The sequence below is a fragment of the Carlito syrichta genome, unplaced genomic scaffold (assembly GCF_000164805.1).
Source record: "Carlito syrichta isolate Samal-C Ts95f unplaced genomic scaffold, Tarsius_syrichta-2.0.1 Scaffold315826, whole genome shotgun sequence".
NCBI lineage: Eukaryota > Metazoa > Chordata > Mammalia > Primates > Tarsiidae > Carlito > Carlito syrichta.
In genome coordinates this window covers 105,729-123,425 of record NW_007259922.1, presented here as the reverse complement: position 1 = coordinate 123,425, position 17,697 = coordinate 105,729, and the positions used below count along the sequence as shown (strand labels likewise).

The window sequence follows — 17,697 nt, the reverse complement described above, 5'->3', positions numbered from 1 at the left end:
CCCTGGCGATTTCTCTAATTATTTAGAATTTTTTTTTTTTTTGAGCCAGAGTCTTACTGTTGCCCAGGCTGGAATGCAGCTGCACGCTCATGGCCACAGCAGCCCTGACCTGCTGGGTTCAGACGATCCTTCCACTTCAGCCTTCCAAATAGCTGGAACCACAGGCATATGCCACCACACCTGGCTGACTTTTTGATTTATTGTACAGACAAGTTCTTGCTTGTTGTTGCTCAGGCCGGTCTCGAACCCCTGAGCTCAGGTAATCCTCTCACCTCCACCTCCCAAAGTGCTGGGACTACAGGCGTGAGCCACCACACCCGGTTAGAAAAAACAATTAAAAAATTTTTTTTGTTTCTTCCCTTTAATTTTCAGCCTAGCCAAGGGGAAAATCGCAGTATTGTCTTAGATTTTTCAGCTTTGGTTTGGACGCAATATTAGTCCCTGAAGGTCTCTCTGAGCAAAACGTCTCTAGGCACTTGGTCCCAGTAACAAGGACAGGACTCAGAAGAGAGACAGGGCGCTCCGCAAAGGGCTTATTTTTATTTTTATTTTTTTTGAGTGGGAGTCTCACTCTGTCGCCCAGACTGGAGTGCAGTGGCCGCTCATGGCCACCGCAGCCTCGACCTGCTGGGCTCCGCCGATCCTTCCGCCTCAGCCTTCCGAGTAGCCGGAATTACAGGCGCGCGCTACCACGCCCGGCTGATTTTTTGATTTATTGTAGAGATGAAGTCTCGCCTGCCCAGGCGGGTCTCGAACCCGCGGGCTCAGGCAATCCACTCACCTCAGCCTCCCAAAGGCGCGGGATGACAGGCTGAGCCACCGAGCCCGGCTAAAAGGGCTTATTTTAAAAGGAAAGAAAGAAAAGCGGTGTGTATGTGACGTCGATCCATCTCTTTAGAATAATTCCGTAGGAAAACGAATGGGGCGAAACTCGTGCCATCGCCTCTGCTCAAGGCCTCTGGACCACAAAGTGCGTGCGCGTTACGTCAAAGGACAGCAGCTCTGAGCTCTCCCGCCCGCCGGCATCTCTTGGCACCTAATTCCGCCAGGCTCCCAAAGGGGCGGTCGCAACTACTGCCTAGCTCGCCACGCAGCCAATAGGAAGCCAGAAATCGCCGCCTGTCTCGAACTCTGACCAATCAGCGTCAGGAACTTTAGCTCGCCGGCCGGCGCTTTCGTTGTTCGGAAAGGGAGGCGAGCCCCCTTAGAGTTGCCAGTAACAGACATGGCTGCGGCCCCAGGAGGAGGGGACGTGAAGTGAGGAGGGGGCTGGGAGGGGAGCGGACGTGGGCGAGGAAGACTGGCCCCCGGGCCCTGGTAAGTACGAGAAGGCCTGTGGCCCGAAAGTGGGGAGCAAGGGGGCGTGGGCTTGGCCTTCTGCGTCCTCTGGATTCTTGGTCAAGGTGAGGGGAGCCTGGGGTCTACAACGCCCAGAGAATGACCTCAGGGAGTGTCTTCTACGGGGGAGTCAGGGGACTGGCTCTTGTCTCCTGCTCTTGGCCATTTCTTTCCCCCAAGTCCTCAGACTCTCGCTCTCGACCCTGGTTTGGTTCCTGGAGGATCCCTCGTCCGAAATAAAGCCTCTCGCCAACAAAGATGCCTGTCCCAGGTTTGTCGTGGCTGGGCCCCGGCCCAGAAGGGCTCCCGACGCTGATGCCATGAGTATTTATAGGTCTGGGAGTCCCCATCTCTGGCCCCAGTAAAGACCGTTGTCCCTCCTGCGCGCGCTCTGCAGCCACCGAGGCCCAGATGCTGCTGAAGGCGTCCCGGCCCCCAGCTGGCCAGGGGGTTTCTGGCGATCTCCCCCGGGCTGCGATGTTGCCGTGTGGAGCGTGCTTCCCTCCCGCCCGTCTTTCCAGAATCGTTCAAGTCGCCGCAGAAACAACCATCGGATCACAATACTTGCCATCGCGTACACGGGTTCCTGGGTTGTGCCTTCGTTCCCTCCATCGCACACCCCTAAATTCCCTCGATCTCACCAGCCCCTCGCGTGCGCGGCGCGGGCCCCTGCCCGGAGCCCGGTGCCCGGTACCCGGTGCCCGGTGCCCGGGTGCCAGACGCAGGCAAAGCCCGCTCTTTCACTGGTGTGTAACCATGGGCAGCACTTTGGCGTGCTTGGCTTGGTCACGTGCTGCTACAATCCCACCCTCTCTTCTGAAAAGAGAGAAGAAAAACTTCTGAGTTTTTCCGTGGCTCTTGGGGAGGGGAAAAAGGAGAAAGCGCTATGTTGAATCGATTTCCTTCTGGTACGTGGGTTTGTGCATTGGCGGGAATGATAGCTTTCTCAGGCTTTCTCCAAGGCGCCCAGCTTTAGTGATATACTTCAGTTATTCTGTGAGTACTCTTAGCAGATGGAAGCAGGGAGGAGAGTTTTAACTTTTGCATTTTATAGGTGTCAAGGCTGTTTGGAGAGGCAAAGGAGCGAGGCCAGGGTCACCTAGGGCCAGACTAGTATCCAAAAGGCTCTCAGATGCTTGAGTTCTTTATCCACCAGAGCCAGTTGTTTCCTAGGTGTGATCTGAGGAAATCAAGTGCTGACCTTGTCCAGGTCTCTTGCAGGGTGGTTGTAAGCATTAAATGAGATGATGCAGGTAGGATCCCCAGCATGCTCTCCAGCACTTAGTAGGTTCAGCATGTGTATTTGTATTCATTAATTTTAAGTAACCACCAGGTAGTTCTCTGGCTAATTTTTTTTTTTTTGAGTCGGAGTCTCACTCTGTTGCCTTGGCTGGAGTACAGTGGCGCTCACTGCCACTGCAGCCTCTACTGGGCTCAGGCAATCCTTTCACCTCAGCCTTTCTTTTTTTTTTTTTTTTTTTTTGAGTTGGAGTCTCACTCAGTCACCCAGTCTGGAGTGCAGTGGCCACTCCTGGCCACCGCAGCCTAGACCTGCTGGGCTCCGGCGATCCTTCCGAGTAGCTGGAACTACAGGCGCGCGCTACCACGCCCGGCTGATTTTTTGATTTATTGTAGAGATGAGGTCTCGCCAAGTTGCCCAGGCGGGTCTCGAACTCGCAGGCTCAGGCAATTCACTCACCTCGGCCTCCCAAAGCGCGGGATTACAGGCTGAGCCACCAAGCCCGGCTCACCTCAGCCTTTCAAGTAGCTGGAACTGTAGGCATGCATCACCACACCCGGTTAATTTTTGATTTACTGTAGAGATGAGGTCTCGCCAAGTTGCCCAGGCTGGGCTTGAACCCCTGGACTCAGGCAATCCTCTTGCCTCGGCCTCCCAAAGTGCTGGGATTACTTACAGACATGAGCCTACATGCCCAGCTTCTGGCTGATTTTTTTTTTAAATCAATATTTTTAATTTTGATATTGTGGGGTACAGTTTAGGGTTAAGTATACAAATATGCTTCGTTCAGGCACCCTTGCCAATAAGGGATGTCTCCCCGTGATGTTTTATTTACATTAATATTTTTTTTGTGGGCCAGGTGTGGTGGGTCAAGCCTATAATCCCAGCACTTTGGAAGGCCGAGGCGAGAGAATTGCCTGAGCCCGTGGGTTTGAGACCTGCCTGGGCAACATGGTGAGACCTCCTCTCTACAACAAATCAGAAAATTATCTGGGTGTGGTAATGTGTGCCTGTAGTTCCGGCTATTTGGAAGACTGAGGCGGAAGGATCGCCAGAGCCCAGCAGGTCGAGGCTGCGGTGACCGGGAGTGTGATCCAAGCCTGTAATTCCAGCACTTTTGGAGGCCAATGCTGGAGGATCGCTTGAGGCCAGGAGTTTGAGACCAGCCTGGGCAACATAGTGAGATCTTTGTCTCTGGACGGGGAGGGGGGAACAAAGCAAAGAATTAGCCAGGTGTGGTGCATGTGCTTGTGATAGCAGCTACTTGGGAGGTTGAGGTGGGAGGATCACTTGAGCCCAGGACTTCGAGAACTGCCTGGGCAACATAGTGAAACCTCCATCTCGATAAGATGAGCCTCTTCCTTGGTTATGGGGAGCTATTATAATGTCATTAGAGATACTGTTTTTTTTTTTAGTTGGAGTCTCACTCTGTCGCCCAGACTGGAGTGCAGTGTCACGCTCCCGGCCACCACAGCCTCGACCTACTGGGCTCCGGCAATCCTTCTGCCTCAGCCTTCCAAGTAGCTGGAACTACAGGCGCGCGCTACCACGCCCGGCTAATTTTTTGATTTATTGTAGAGATGAGGTCTCGCCAAGTTGCCCAGGTGGGTCTCGAACCCCCGGGCTCAGGCAATTCACCTCGGCCTCCCAAAGCGCGGGATTACAGGCTGAGCCACCGAGCCTGGGCTAGAGATACTATTAATGGGAATGTGGTGCATACAAGAACAACACAGAGGCAGAAAATGGTGGAAGGATCGCAGGGGCCCGGCAGGTCGAGGCTGTGGTGACCAGGAGCGTGCCACTGCAGTCCAGTCTGGGTGACAGAGTGAGACTCCAGCTAAAATAAATAAATAAATAAATAAATAAATGAAAGCAATGGCACTGGTAAGTTTCATTATCTAAAGAGTCAAATAAAAGCGATTTATGGAATAAAAAAGTTTGAAAATCGCCGCAGAGATCAGAGTCTACGTAAAATAGATTACGTAAAGTCTATGTCAGAACATAGATTATTGTTAAGCCTGGAACAAGAGATAGAACATTCAGATAAAATCCACAGACACTCTGCAAGTCTTAGTTTAGCTGCTGTGTTAGTTCTAACTTTCCTGCTCACTGGTTCTCTTTCTCAGAACTGCAAACGGGGAAAATGGCAGATATTACGGAGTAGCGCATTGGCCAGGGAGGTGAAGTACAAAACATTCCCTTTTTAAACATCCCTCATATAATTGAGAGTTAACTGCCCTTGAACCCCTGCCCACCCCACCGTTCTCCTTGTTTGTGGTGACCCGACATCAGATTAGACTGGGAGAGCCAGGGCTAGACAGTGACGTGGAAGAAAACAGAAAACCCTTCACATTTCTATTTTGAGAAGTTGCTAGGGAGTGCCGGCTCTTAGTGTTGAAAATGGCCTTTTGGAAATCTTAACCGCTGTGGAACTAATGAGAAATCAAGGTCAGGATCCTTCTTTCCTGCTCTTTCTCTAAGTTGGGCTCAGGAAACACTTTCTATATGAGAAGGGGTAGCACTAATGTAGATGCTACCTACACCCAAGGCCTTACGTATTTAGCTTAATCTGGTGAGTCAAGCCAAGCTCTTACTGTAGCAGTCTGAGCCAGGAAAGACATAAAGCCTCTAAGTTCATTCCTGGTGTTCAAGTGAGAAGTTTCTGAATCAAGCTTGGCACCTGCTGGTAAATGTGTGCCAATATTTTTTATCTTATTATTGTGTCAGTGTTGTTTTCACGATGATGTCTTTCTTTACTGAGGTGATAGGTTCCTTTAAAAATATTGTTTAAATCCTATTTCCGAGCAGTCCTGGATTTGTTTACAGAAGCACAGGTGAACTAGGGGCTAGACGAGGGCTGAAATCCTAGCAGACTCTCGCCAGCCAGAATGTGGAGTTTGGTGATCAGGGGTTTGTGTAATCATAAGCTTTGCTTGTGGCTCCTGAGACAGTAGTAAACAGTGTGGGTCACATGGCAAGGCAAATGGGTAAGGGCCAGATTTAGACCCATCGTGCATGCCTGTGTAAGAACGGGCAAACTTCTCACTGATTGCTTTGGGTTTCTTTAGCTCCAGGTAGGGGAGGGGTGCTCAGGGAAGAAGAACCTGGAAGGACTTCGAGTAGCATTTGAGAAACCAGACATTTTAGTGTATTGTAATGAAATGAATCTGATTTTAGCAATTGCAGGTGCTTTTTTTTTGTCCTTTTTTTTTGAATTGGGGTGTTGCCCTGGCTGGTGTGCAGTGGCACACTCACAGCCACCACAGCCTCGGCCTGCTGGGCTCAGGCGATCCTTCTGCCTCAGCCTTCCAACTAGCTGGAACTACAGAGCGTGTCACCGCATGTAGCTAATTTTTTTGATTTATTGTAGAGATGAGGTCTTGCCAAGTTGCCCAGGCTGGTCTCGAACCTCTGGGCTCAGGTAATCCTCTTGCCTCTATCTCCCAAAGTGCTGGGATTACAGGCGTGAGCCACTGTGCCCGGCCTCCACAATTTTTAAAATCAGCGACTTCTCATCCTGAGTTTTCAATAGATAAGCTAGGCCTTATGTTACCAAGCAATATTCCTCCGTTGGCTTCCATGACAACTTAATGAAGGTTTATGTTCTTTCAGTACACTTTAAGTCTCCTTCTGGTGTACGTCTTTTCCTTTTTTCTTTTTTTTGAGTTGGAGTCTCACTCTGTCTCCCAGGCTGGCGTGCAAGTGGCACGCTCATGGCCACTGCAGCCTCAACCTGCTGGGCTCAGGCGATCCTCCTGCCTCAGCCTTCCAAGTAGCTGGAACTACAGAAGTGCGTCACTACACCAGCTAATTTGTTGATTTATTGTAAAGATGAGGTCTCACCATTTTGCTCAGACTGGTCTTGAACCCGTGGGCTCAGGCACTCCTGTCACCTCCACCTCCCAATGTTCTGGGATTACAGGCATGAGCCACCATGCCTGGCTGTACATCTTTTCTAAGTGCTCCCCAGTATTTTTCTGTTCACTTCCCTACTAAGGAAGACTGATATCACCACTGCACCACAGCCACTGCATTACAGCCTGAATGACAGAGTGAGACACCGACTCAAATAAAACAAAGCAAAAACATAAATAAAAGTTGAGGTAAAATATACATAGCATAAAATTCACCATTTTAACCAGGCACGGTGGCTCATGTCTGTAGTCCCAGTGCTTTGGGAGATAATCCCAGTGCTTTGGGAGATAGAGATGAGAGGATTGCCTGAACTCAGGGGTTCAAGACCAGCCTGAGCAACATGACGAGACCTCGTCTCTACAATAAATAAGTAAATAATTAGCTGGGCATGGTGGCGTATGCCTGTGGTTCCAGCTACTTGGAAGACTGAGGCAGAAGGATCATCTGAGCCCAGTAGGCTGAGACTGCAGGGGCTGTGAGCGTGCCACTGCGCTCCAGCCTGGGCAACAGAGTAAGACTCCGATTAAAAAAAAATTTACCATTTTAACCAGTTTTGTAGCATTAAGGACATTCGCTTTGTTTTGCAGCCATCACCACCATCCATCTCCAGAACTTTCTCATTTTCTTAAACTGAAACTGTCCCCATTAAATGCTAGCTCCGCAGCCCCCCCTTTATTTGTGTTAACTCTGACTTCCTTGTTTACGAATTCCCATCTCCTGGCGACCACCTTTTTGTATTCTGTCTCTGTGATTTTGACTACTCTGGGAACCTCACATGAGAGGAATCATAAAACATTTGTCCTTCTGTAACTGGCTTTTTTCACTTGGTGTCAGGATTTCCTTCCTTTTTAAGGCTGAGTAATATTCCATCGTTGGGATAGACTTCATTTTGTTTATCCATTCACCTGCGAATGGACACTTAGGTTGTTTCCACCTTTTGGCTATTGTGAGTGAATAATGCTATTATGAACCTGGGAGAGCAATATGTGTTTAAGTCCCTGTTTTCACTCGTTTTTGATACTGACCAAGAAGTGAGAAGTTGCTGATTTTCTACAGATACATTACATACATTCACATGGTTTGAAAAGCAAAAGCAAAAATCAAGAGGCACAAAAATATTTATAGTAAAAATTCCCCCTGCCACTCCTTCCCACTCCCCAACCACTCAGTACCAATTTACTAATTTTGCTTTTGTGGACTATGCTTTTGGCATATCTAAGAACTATAACCCGTGGTCACAAAGATTTTTCTCCCGTCTGTTCTTATAGAAGTTTTGTAGTTTTATATTTAGGTCTGCAATCCATCTTGAGTTAATTTTTGTGTCCAGTGCATGCTATATTTCTAAGTTCTTTTTGGTTTTTTTTCATCTGAATATTCCATTTTTTCAGCACCGTTTGGTGAAAGACTGTCCTTTCTCCATTGAATTGCTTTTCACCTTTCTCAAAAATTGATTGACCTATGTCTGGATCTATTTCTGGACTCTAATACCAGGTCAATACCACAACCATCGTAATTACTGTAGCTTTATAAACCTTAAAGTCAAATGGTAAAGGTCTCCAAATTTTATTATCTTGGGGTAGTCTGGCTTGAATGTCTCTTTTTTTTTTTTGAGTTGGAGTCTCACTGTCACCCAGGCTGGAATGCAGTGGCATGATCACGGCCACTGCAGCTTTGACCTGCTGGGCTCAGGCAGTACTTCCACCTCAGCCTTCCAAGTAGGTGGAATCACTGCTGCACGCTACCATGTCCGGCTAATTTTTAAATTTATTGTAGAGATGTGGCCTGCCAAATTGCCAAATTGCTAGTCTCAAACCCCTGCACTAAGGCAATCCTCTCACGTCTGTCTCCCAAAGTGTTGGGATTACAGGTGTGAGCCACTGCGCCCGGCTGAATGTCTTTATTATGAGTGGAACTGAGTATCTTTTCATATATAGAAGCTACTGGATTTCTTGGTTTCATAGTCTCTCAGGGTTAGAAGAGACCATGAAGTCATCTCTTTCCTACCCTCTACCTCATGTATTAATTATCTCCATAATTTCTCATCCCTTGTTTGGTTCCCTCTAGTGATGGGAAACTCATTGCCTCATAGGGCAGCCCATTCCATTTTTTAAAATATGCAATTCTAATTATAGACAGTACTGCACATTTTTAGTCTTGATCTGTCTCTTACAGCATCCTTCCCCTGGTCCTAGTCCCCATTCTGGGGACCTCCAGAGTAAGCCTGGCCCTTCTTACCCCTAGTAGCCATTATACCTTTCTATTCCTGCTCTCACCTGATGTGTGTTTTGAGTGTATGACTAGGTGTCTTCAGTTCTTTCCCCATTTCTAATGCCATAGTTTCTCCAAACTGGTTGCTTCTCTCTGGAAGTCTTCCAGTTTTGTTGGTGTCCTAAAAGAGTATAATGCACAACTAGAATAAACTATTCCAGGTATGCTCTGATATGTGCAGAAATCAAACTTCTCTCTATTTTGTTGGGGATGTGGCGTGTCTGTTAATGCAGCCTAAATGTGAATGAACTTTGGGTAAGCATATTACAGTCATATTGACATTGCATTTAACTAAGCCATTTGTGGTAGTTTCGTACAGTAGTTTTTGGACCTAAGTGCAGGACTTAATATTTTTTTCCTGTTAAATTGAGCCTATTGGATTTGGCCCATCACTTCAGCCTGTTGAGATCTTCTTGGATGTTAACTTTGATCTCCTTTCCAATGCTGTCCAAGAATTTGATTAGCATACCATCTGTTTTGTCACCCAAGTCATTAATAAAAGTATTGACTAGAATGCCACCAAGGATAGAACCCTACAGCTTGCTATTAAAAACCTCTCTCCAGCTTAGCACAGATTTGTCAATTACTACCTTGTGGGCACAACTATTTAACTGAATACAAATCCTCTAAATTGTGTTTTTGGTATGTTGAGCCTTGCTAGAGTATAAGCACAGCTAATGAAGATTGTGCTAGAACTTCTTAGAAGGAAACCAATCCCTCACCTTGCTCTTAACCTGAGACTTGGGCTCTCACTTAGCTCTTTTTGACTGGTTTTGAGTTTGGTAGAAGGAAGTATTCACCCTTTTGTTTTCTTGGCTACTGTTGCCACCTTTGTCTAGACACTTTGTCATGGCAAACCAAGATTATCATGATTTTCTTCTAATTCTTCTGCCTTTTTTTTTTCTTTCTCCCTCTGATCCATTTTCTACCCTCTTCAAATACTGGGGCCTCCCCTAAAGCCTTCAGGGCCTCTTCAGGGCCTCTCCATTTTGGCCCCTGATTCCTGTCCTATGTGGTCTCTCATTTCTTCACTCTCAACTTACTCAGCCCAAGCAGATCCAGTCACCATCTTTCAAAAAGGCTATGTGTCTTTCTTCCTTGGTGCCTTTTTTGGGACTTCTAATTCTTGTATGGATTGCGCTTCCTCATTTCATTCCTAAGCTTTCTTAAGTGCGCAGCTCTGGCCTCACTTTTTCTAGGAGCCTTCTCCAGCCCCCAGTGAGCTCTCCCTGAAGCACCTGTTGTTTGTAATTCTTGTTTAGAATTTCAATGCCAATTTGAATTTTAGTAATTTAAAAAATAATAGCCAAAAACTGACTACATTAGAAATCTCTCTTGGAAGAGACTGTGACCTTATACTTCTTTGGAAACAGGACTGTGCTTATGGGCCATTCCTTAATAACGTCTTTATTAAATATATGCAGTTGTGCCATTGCTTTGTTAAACTCTGTTAATCTCCGTTTCCTTTGTATCATTCCCTCTGCCTGCCCCTAGGCAACCACTGATCTGCTTGCTGTCACTATAGATTAGTCACTATAGATTAGTTTTGCCTGTTCTAAATTTTACATACATGGACTCATACACTTTTGTATGAGTATATTGTTTTGGGCTGCTTGCACTCAGTGAGTGCTTTTGAGATTCGGCCATACTGTTGTGTGTGTTGATACTTTATTCTGTTTTATTACTGGGTAGAATTCCATTATATGGATATACCACAGTTTGTTCATGCATTTACCTGTGAATGGACATTAGGATTATTTCTGTTTTTTGGCTATTTTGAATAAAGCTGCTATGAACATTTATTTATTTATTTATTTATTTATTTATTTATTTATTTATTTATTTTTTGAGTAGGAGTCTCACTCTGTCACCCAGACTGGAGTGCAGTGGCCGCTCCCGGCCACCACAGCCTTGACCCGTTGGGCTCCAGCGATCCTTCCGCCTCAGCCTTCCGAGTAGCCGGAATTACAGGCATGCAATACCACGCCCGGCTGATTTTTGATTTATTGTAGAGATGAGGTCTCGCCAAGTTGCCCAGGCGGGTCTTGAACCCGCGGGCTCAGGCAATCCACTCACCTCAGCCTCCCAAAGACACGGGATTACAGGCTGAGCCACTGAGCCTGGCTGAACATTTATATATAATTTGAAGACATGTTTTTATTGCTGGGTCATATACTAAGTATATGCTTTATAAGAAATAGCCAAGCTGTTTTTCAAAGTGGTTGTACCATGTTATGTTCCCACCAACAGCTTATGAGTTCATATCCTCGTCAGGATAATATTTAGTGATATTGTCAGTCGTTTTCATTTTAGGCATTCTAACGGATGTGATTAGTCTCTCATTGTGACACTAATTGTCATTGCCCTAATGACTAATGATGTTATCATCATTTCATATTTGTATTGGCTATTTGCATATCTTGTTTAGTGAAATGTCTGTTCAAATCTTTGCCCATTTAAAAAATTGGATTGTTGGTCTTATTATTGAGCTACATGAATTCTTTTTTTTTTGAGTTGGAGTCTCACTCTGTTGCCCAGAATGGAGTGCAGTGGCCACTCCCGGCCTCCGCAGCCTCGACCTGCTGGGCTCCAGTGATCCTTCCGCCTCAGCCTTCCAAGTAGCTGGAACTACAGGCGTGCACTACCACGCCTGGCTAATTTTTTATTTATTATAGAGATGAGGTCTCGCCAAGTTGCCCTGGAGGGTCTCGAACCTGTGGGATCAGGCAGTCCACTCACCTCAGCCTCCCAAAGGCGTGGGATTACAGGCTGAGCCACCGAGCCTGGATTCTTTTTTTTTTTGAGATGTGGTTTCACTGTGTTGCCTACGCTGTATTTCAATTCCTGGGCTCAAGCGATCTCCTGCCTCAGCCTCCTGAATAACTGAGACTGAGTAGCACACACACTGCACCAGGCCACAACTTTTTTATTCTGGTCACAACTCAGATATATGTATTGTGGACATTTTCTTCTAGTCTGCATTAATCTTTTGGTTTTCTTATGGTATATTTGAAAAGTAGAATTTTTTTATTGTGTTGAAATAATTTATCAGTTATTTTCTTTTATGATTTATTTTTTGTGTTTTAAGAAATATTTGTGCCGGGCTCGGTGGCTCAGCCTGTAATCCCGCGCCTTTGGGAAGTTGAGGTGAGTGGAGCCCAGCAGGTCGAGGCTGCGGTGGCTGGGAGTGGCCACTGCACTCCAGTCTGGGCGACAAAGTGAGACTCCAACTCTAAAAAAAAAAAGAAATATTTGTGGCTGGGCTAGGTGGCTCAGTCTGTAATCCCAGCACTTTGGGAGGCCGAGGTGAATGGATTGCCTGAGCCTGAGGGTTTGAGACCCACCTGGGCAATTTGGCAAGACCTCATCTCTACAATAAATAAAAAATGAGCCGGGCGTGGTAACGTGTGCCTGTAGTTCCAGCTACTTGGAAGGCTGAGGTGAAAGGCTCACCGGAGCCCAGCAGGTCGAGGCTGCGGTAGCTGGGAGAATGCCACTGCACTCCAGTCTGGGCGACAGAGTGAGACTCCAACTCAAAAAAAAAAGAAAAAGAAATATTTGCTTATCTCCAGTTATAGAGTTATAAAGGTCCCCATGTGTGTGTGTATGTATATATATATATATATATATATATTCTTTTTGTTTTTTTGGAGTCAGGGTCTCACTCTGTTGCCTAGGCTGGAGTGCAGTGGTATGCTTACGGCCACCATAGCCTCGACCTGCTGGGCTCAGGCGATCTTTCCGCCTCAGTCTCCCTAGTAGCTGGGACTACAGATGTGTACTACCATGACCAGCTAATTTTGAAACATCTTTTATAGAGGCAGAGTCTTGCTTTGTTGCCTAGGCTGGTCTTGAACTCCTGGGCTCAAGCAGTCTTCTTGCCTCGGCTTCCCAAAGTGCTGGAATTACAGGTGTGAGCCACGACACCCAGCCCACCCCCCATATTTTCTTCTAGAAATTTTATAGTTTTAACTTTTATGTTTAGATGTACGATCCATTTTGAGTTAATTTTTGTGAATGGTATTAGGTAAGGGTCAATATGCATGGGTCTATCGCTAGACTCTCTCTTCTGTCTTATCGATTTGTATGTCTTGCCTGGCACCAGTGCCACGTTTTGACCTGTAGATTTATGTTAAGTCTTAAAATCAAGGCAGTGTAAGTCATCTTTGTTTCTCTTTTTCAAAATTGTTTCGCCTATTCTAGGTCTTTTACCTTTCCACATAAATTTTAGAGTCAGCTTGTTAATTTCTACAAAAGTACTAGCTGGGACTGTAATTGAGATTGTATTGAATCTATAGATAAATTGGGGGATAATTGACATTTTGAGGGGGGGGTTGGAGTCTTACTCTGTCACCCAGGCTGGAGTTCAGTGGCATGCTCATGGCCACTGAAGCCTTGACCTGCTGGGCTCAGATGATTCTTCCACCTCACGTTTCCAAATAGCTGGAACTATAGGCATGTGCCACCACGCCGGGCTAATTTTTAAATTTGTTGTAGAGATAAGGTCTCGCCAAGTTGCCCAGGCGGGTCTCGAACCCACGGGCTCAGGCAATCCACTCACCTCAGCCTCCCAAGTCGCGGTATTACTGACTGAGCCACCGAGCCCGGCTAATACTGAGACTTCTAATCCATGAACATGGTGTATCGTCCACTTATTGAAGTCTTCTTTGATTTTTCTCAGCAGTGTATAGGTCTTACATATATTTTTATTATAGTCATTTGAGTATTTCAGACTGTTTTGGGACCATTATAAATAATATTTAGCATTTTTTATTTTGTGATATTTAATTATAGGATATAGAAATATAACTTATATTTGCATTTTGACCTTGCATTTTGACCTTGTTTCCAGCAACCTTGCATCCTAATATATCTAGTATCTTATTGTAGATTCCCTAGGATTTTCTTCATATACAATTGATCTTCTGCAAATAAAGACTGTTTTACTTATTTATTTCCAATCATTGTGCCTTCCATTCCTTTTTCTTCCACCTTACTTTTGAATCCTTTTTTTTCCTGAGTCGGAGTCTCACTCTGTCATACAGGCTGGAATGCAGTGGCATACTCATGACCACCGCAGCCATGACCTGGGCTCAGGTGATCCTTCTGCCTCAGCCTTCCAAGTAGCCGGAATTACGGGCATGCGCTACCATACCTGGCTGATTTTTTGATTTATTGTAGAGATGAGGTCTCGCTGCCCAGGTTGGTCTCGAACCTGCGGGCTCAGGCAATCCACTCATCTCAGCCTCCCAAAGGTGCGGGATTATAGACTGAGCCACCGAGCCCGGCTGAATCTTTATTCTTGACCAAAGTGGCCCTTGGCTCATATTTCTTGTTTGCTGATGATAGTAATGGCAAGTGCTTATTATTATTTATTTATTTTTGTACACTGCAATAGAGCCGTGGGCAGAACAGCGATAAGGGAGCTGTCTGCCAGCAAGTGTTTATTGAGTACTTACTGTATACCAAATATCATACTAGACCTTCTGCATATAGTATATTACAGAATGCTATGGCACCTCTGTGAAATAGGTATAGTCATTTCCAGTCTATGAACAAGGGACACCAAGGCTCAGAGGGACAAGTAATTTACCAAGGCCCACTGGCATTTGATATACGTTGGAGCTAGGATTTGAACCCAGGGATATTTGGCTTTGAAGCCTTTGGGGGTTTTTTGTTTGTTTTTTGCAGTGGGCTAGGAACAGAACTGGCCCTTTAAGGATACTGCTGCTTGCTTCAGATCAGACACTTGAGAATGGCTGTCTCTCAGAGTCCCATGTATGGAATGATGGGAAAACAGATTCTGAGGAAAATGTCCTGTTCCTGGCTGCCCTCTCCGTCCTGCTGTGGTTCCAGTTGGCTGCAGAGTGATTTTGCTTTTGCAGCCTTGGCAGGAGTTAACCAGCGCAATCCCCATCTGGCTCCTGGTGCCTTATCCCTGTGTGGCAATACCTCATCCAGCCCCTGCTGGGATGGGCTGTCATGGGGACCTCAAGCTGCAGTTGTAAACAGGGCCTGGGCAGCCTGAGTCAGACAGCAGCCTTGGGGAGGAATTGATTTGGCCTCTCAGGACCCCATTTCAGTTGGCTGCCGAAGACTAAATTTCACCGCATCGCAAGGCCACTTCCAACGTCATCGTCCGTGTCTGACCCTTTGGGGCTGGTTCAGCTTTGAAAGGCGGAGGTGGGAGTGACGTGGCGGCACAGCCCGGGGTACCTGCATGGGTGCTGCTTGGAGAGGAATTGGCATCGGGCAGGATTTCAAAGTGGAGTTGGTGACAGGACCTGGGCCTCCTGGCTGGGTCTTCTGGACACAGCTTCCATTACTTTCTTTCTTTCTTTCTTTCTTTCTTTCTCTTTCTTTCTTTCTTTCTTTCTTTCTTTCTTTCTTTCTTTCTTTCTTTCTTTCTTTCTTTTTTTCTTTCGTTCTTTCTTTCATTCTTTCTTTCTTTCGTTCTTTCTTTCAATTTAAAGATGTGGGGTACAATTCAGGATTAGGTATGCAAGTGGTCATCATACAGGTAAAGTTTGGACCTCCCTTTGGTCCCCACTTTGCTTGGTTTGAGATCAGGTACCCTTATGAATGTTATGTGCCCCCTCCCCTTTATTGCTTCCTGACAGCTGTTTTGTGGGTCAGTTCTCCTGGGCTTCTGCCTGGCTTCTCTTGATGAGGCTTGCTGCCAGTCCTCAAAAGAACTGCCCTAGTCAGCAGGTTAGTGCTTTCTCTGAGAGGAGTCACCTGGCACCAAACCAGATTACTCAGTGTCACTCTTTACCCAAACACACCCTGCTCTGAGATTCAAGTTGTGTTGGTTGCCAGGATGGAGGCTGAGGGTCAGGGGTGGTGGGAATAAGTGGGGAGGTAGGACAGATCTTCATTTAGCCTACTTTTGTCAGATTGGATTGCTCATCCTTGTGGACTTCGGCCCAGGTTCTTGTTGAGCACTGTTCTCAACCGAATGAGAGGTTGGGGGGTCTGTGTGCTGGTGAGTGTGGTGTGCGATTCCCAGCGCATGGAAAGAGATGGGTACCTCCTCCTGGGGCTGCAGTGGAAGTCTTTCCTGCTGCTCTTCTGGCTAACCCCTCATTATTTGAGTGGTATCTAGATTCCAGTTGACCTTAAGGCTAACCTTAACCCCACCTTTAAAAAATGCCAATAATCCAAGGCTTTTCGGGCATGCTGAAGTTGGCGGTTCACATGGAACAAAACACAATGTACCTTTGAATGAAGATTATAAGAGAGAAAGGTTGCGCCCTTCCAGAATCCCCTCTATGGCCCTCTTCCTCCTGTCCTCAGAGAGTGGAGTTCATCCCAAGCTGACTGCATGGAGGAAGCTCTGTTGCTCTACAGGGCTGACTGGGGTGCTGATGGTCACTGGGACCAGTTTTTTTCTATGTACCACTCTGCTGTTTAGATGATGCTGTTGTTTTTCACAATAGCCATCTGTTTCAGCAACCTGGACTTATATGATTTCTTTCTTCTTTTTTCCCCAGATGCTGTGACTGTGACAGACTTACTAAGGTTTGTTCATGTTGGGGAGAAGCCTTCCTTTTGGGGGTGACTGCATTCATCTGGGCATGCCTGTAGTACTCTGGGCCCATGGACCTGAAGGAGAAGCATCTGGTAGGCCATAATCTGTTACCTTATGGGTATTGTCTGTGTGTCACTGTTGGACTCCTCTAACTTGTGTTTGCCTGTGAAGTCCTTATTCAGGGACTTTAGACCAAAATTGAGAGAGGGGGCATGGCTTTGAGTCTTGGGGGATGTGACCGTGACCTCTCAGCTAGAAAGCACAGACTCAAGGAGCTCTGAATAAAGGATGAAGGGCTGGGTGCAGTGGCTCGTGCCTGTAATCCTAGCACTTTGAAAGGCTGAGATGGGAGGATTGCTTGAGTCCAGGAATTCAAGACCAGCCTGGGCAATACAGTGAGACCTCATCTCTACAGAAAATAAAAATTTAGCTGGGCGTGGTGGTGCACTCCTGTAGTCTTACCTACTTGGGAAACTGAGGCAGAAGGCTCGCCTGAGCCCAAGAGGTCAAGGCTGCAGTGAGTCGTGGTCATGGCACTGCACTATAGCCTGGATGACAGTGTGAGACTCTGACTCAAAAAAAAAAAACAGTGAAGGTGGACCAATTAACACAACTGCATGGAAGCAGGGCCAGTGTTTCACTTCTTGCCCAGGGGTGTGTAATTTGGTTTGTTTAGTTTGTTCTTTGATGGGGCTGTGCCCCAACCTGCTGAGCCACATTGAGTGCTGTTGGGCACCCTCTCTGTGGTTAGGGAAGAGCTCCCCAATCAGACTGCAAACACAGCTGCTTAATCAGCTGGTGGTGAGCAGCCAGACAGTCCAGGCCATCCCTAAAATCAGGCTTCTCCTCCCTGCCCGACTTGGCCCAGCTTCCATGTACACTGTCTTTGGAAGGAGGTAGATCTGTCTATCAGAATTCTCTCCCATGACAAAGACTGCCTTAGAGGAAGTCCTTTTTTCTCTTGTCTGGCTTCTGCCACGCCCTCCGAATAGATCTCGCTTTCTGTTTACCAGCCTCCACATGCCTGCCACAAAACTGGTCAGCAGCTCTGCTCACCTATTAAACGTTTAGTGTGTACAAAACCCTCCATAATCCATTTCTGCCTATGGATCCAGCATTCCTAGCTTCCCTGCCTTGAGTTTACCACTGGTGATTCTGAATGCTTCAGAGTTTGGGCACATATACTGTATTTAGGCTGTTACCTCTAAAATGCTCGGTGGCTCAGCCTGTAATCCCGCGCCTTTGGGAGGCTGAGGTGAGTGGATTGCCTGAGCCCGCGGGTTCGAGACCCTCCTGGGCAGCGAGACCTCATCTCCACAATAAATCCAAAAATCATCCGGGCGTGGTAGCACATGCCTGTAATTCCGGCTACTTGGAAGACTGAGGCGGAAGGATCACCGGAGCC

General features: G+C 46.7%; 1 protein-coding gene across 1 annotated transcript in view; it reads left to right on the top strand.

The window, feature by feature from the left end:
- The first annotated feature begins 1,028 nt into the window (after window positions 1-1,028).
- The window catches only part of TMEM94 (transmembrane protein 94), a 40,664-nt gene continuing 23,995 nt past the window's right edge, over window positions 1,029-17,697 (top strand). The window contains exons 1-2 of the mRNA XM_021706612.1: window positions 1,029-1,317; window positions 16,255-16,384. Coding sequence (XP_021562287.1) covers window positions 16,361-16,384 — 24 coding nt within the window. The 5' untranslated portion in view covers window positions 1,029-1,317; window positions 16,255-16,360. The remainder of the gene's footprint in view (window positions 1,318-16,254; window positions 16,385-17,697) is intronic.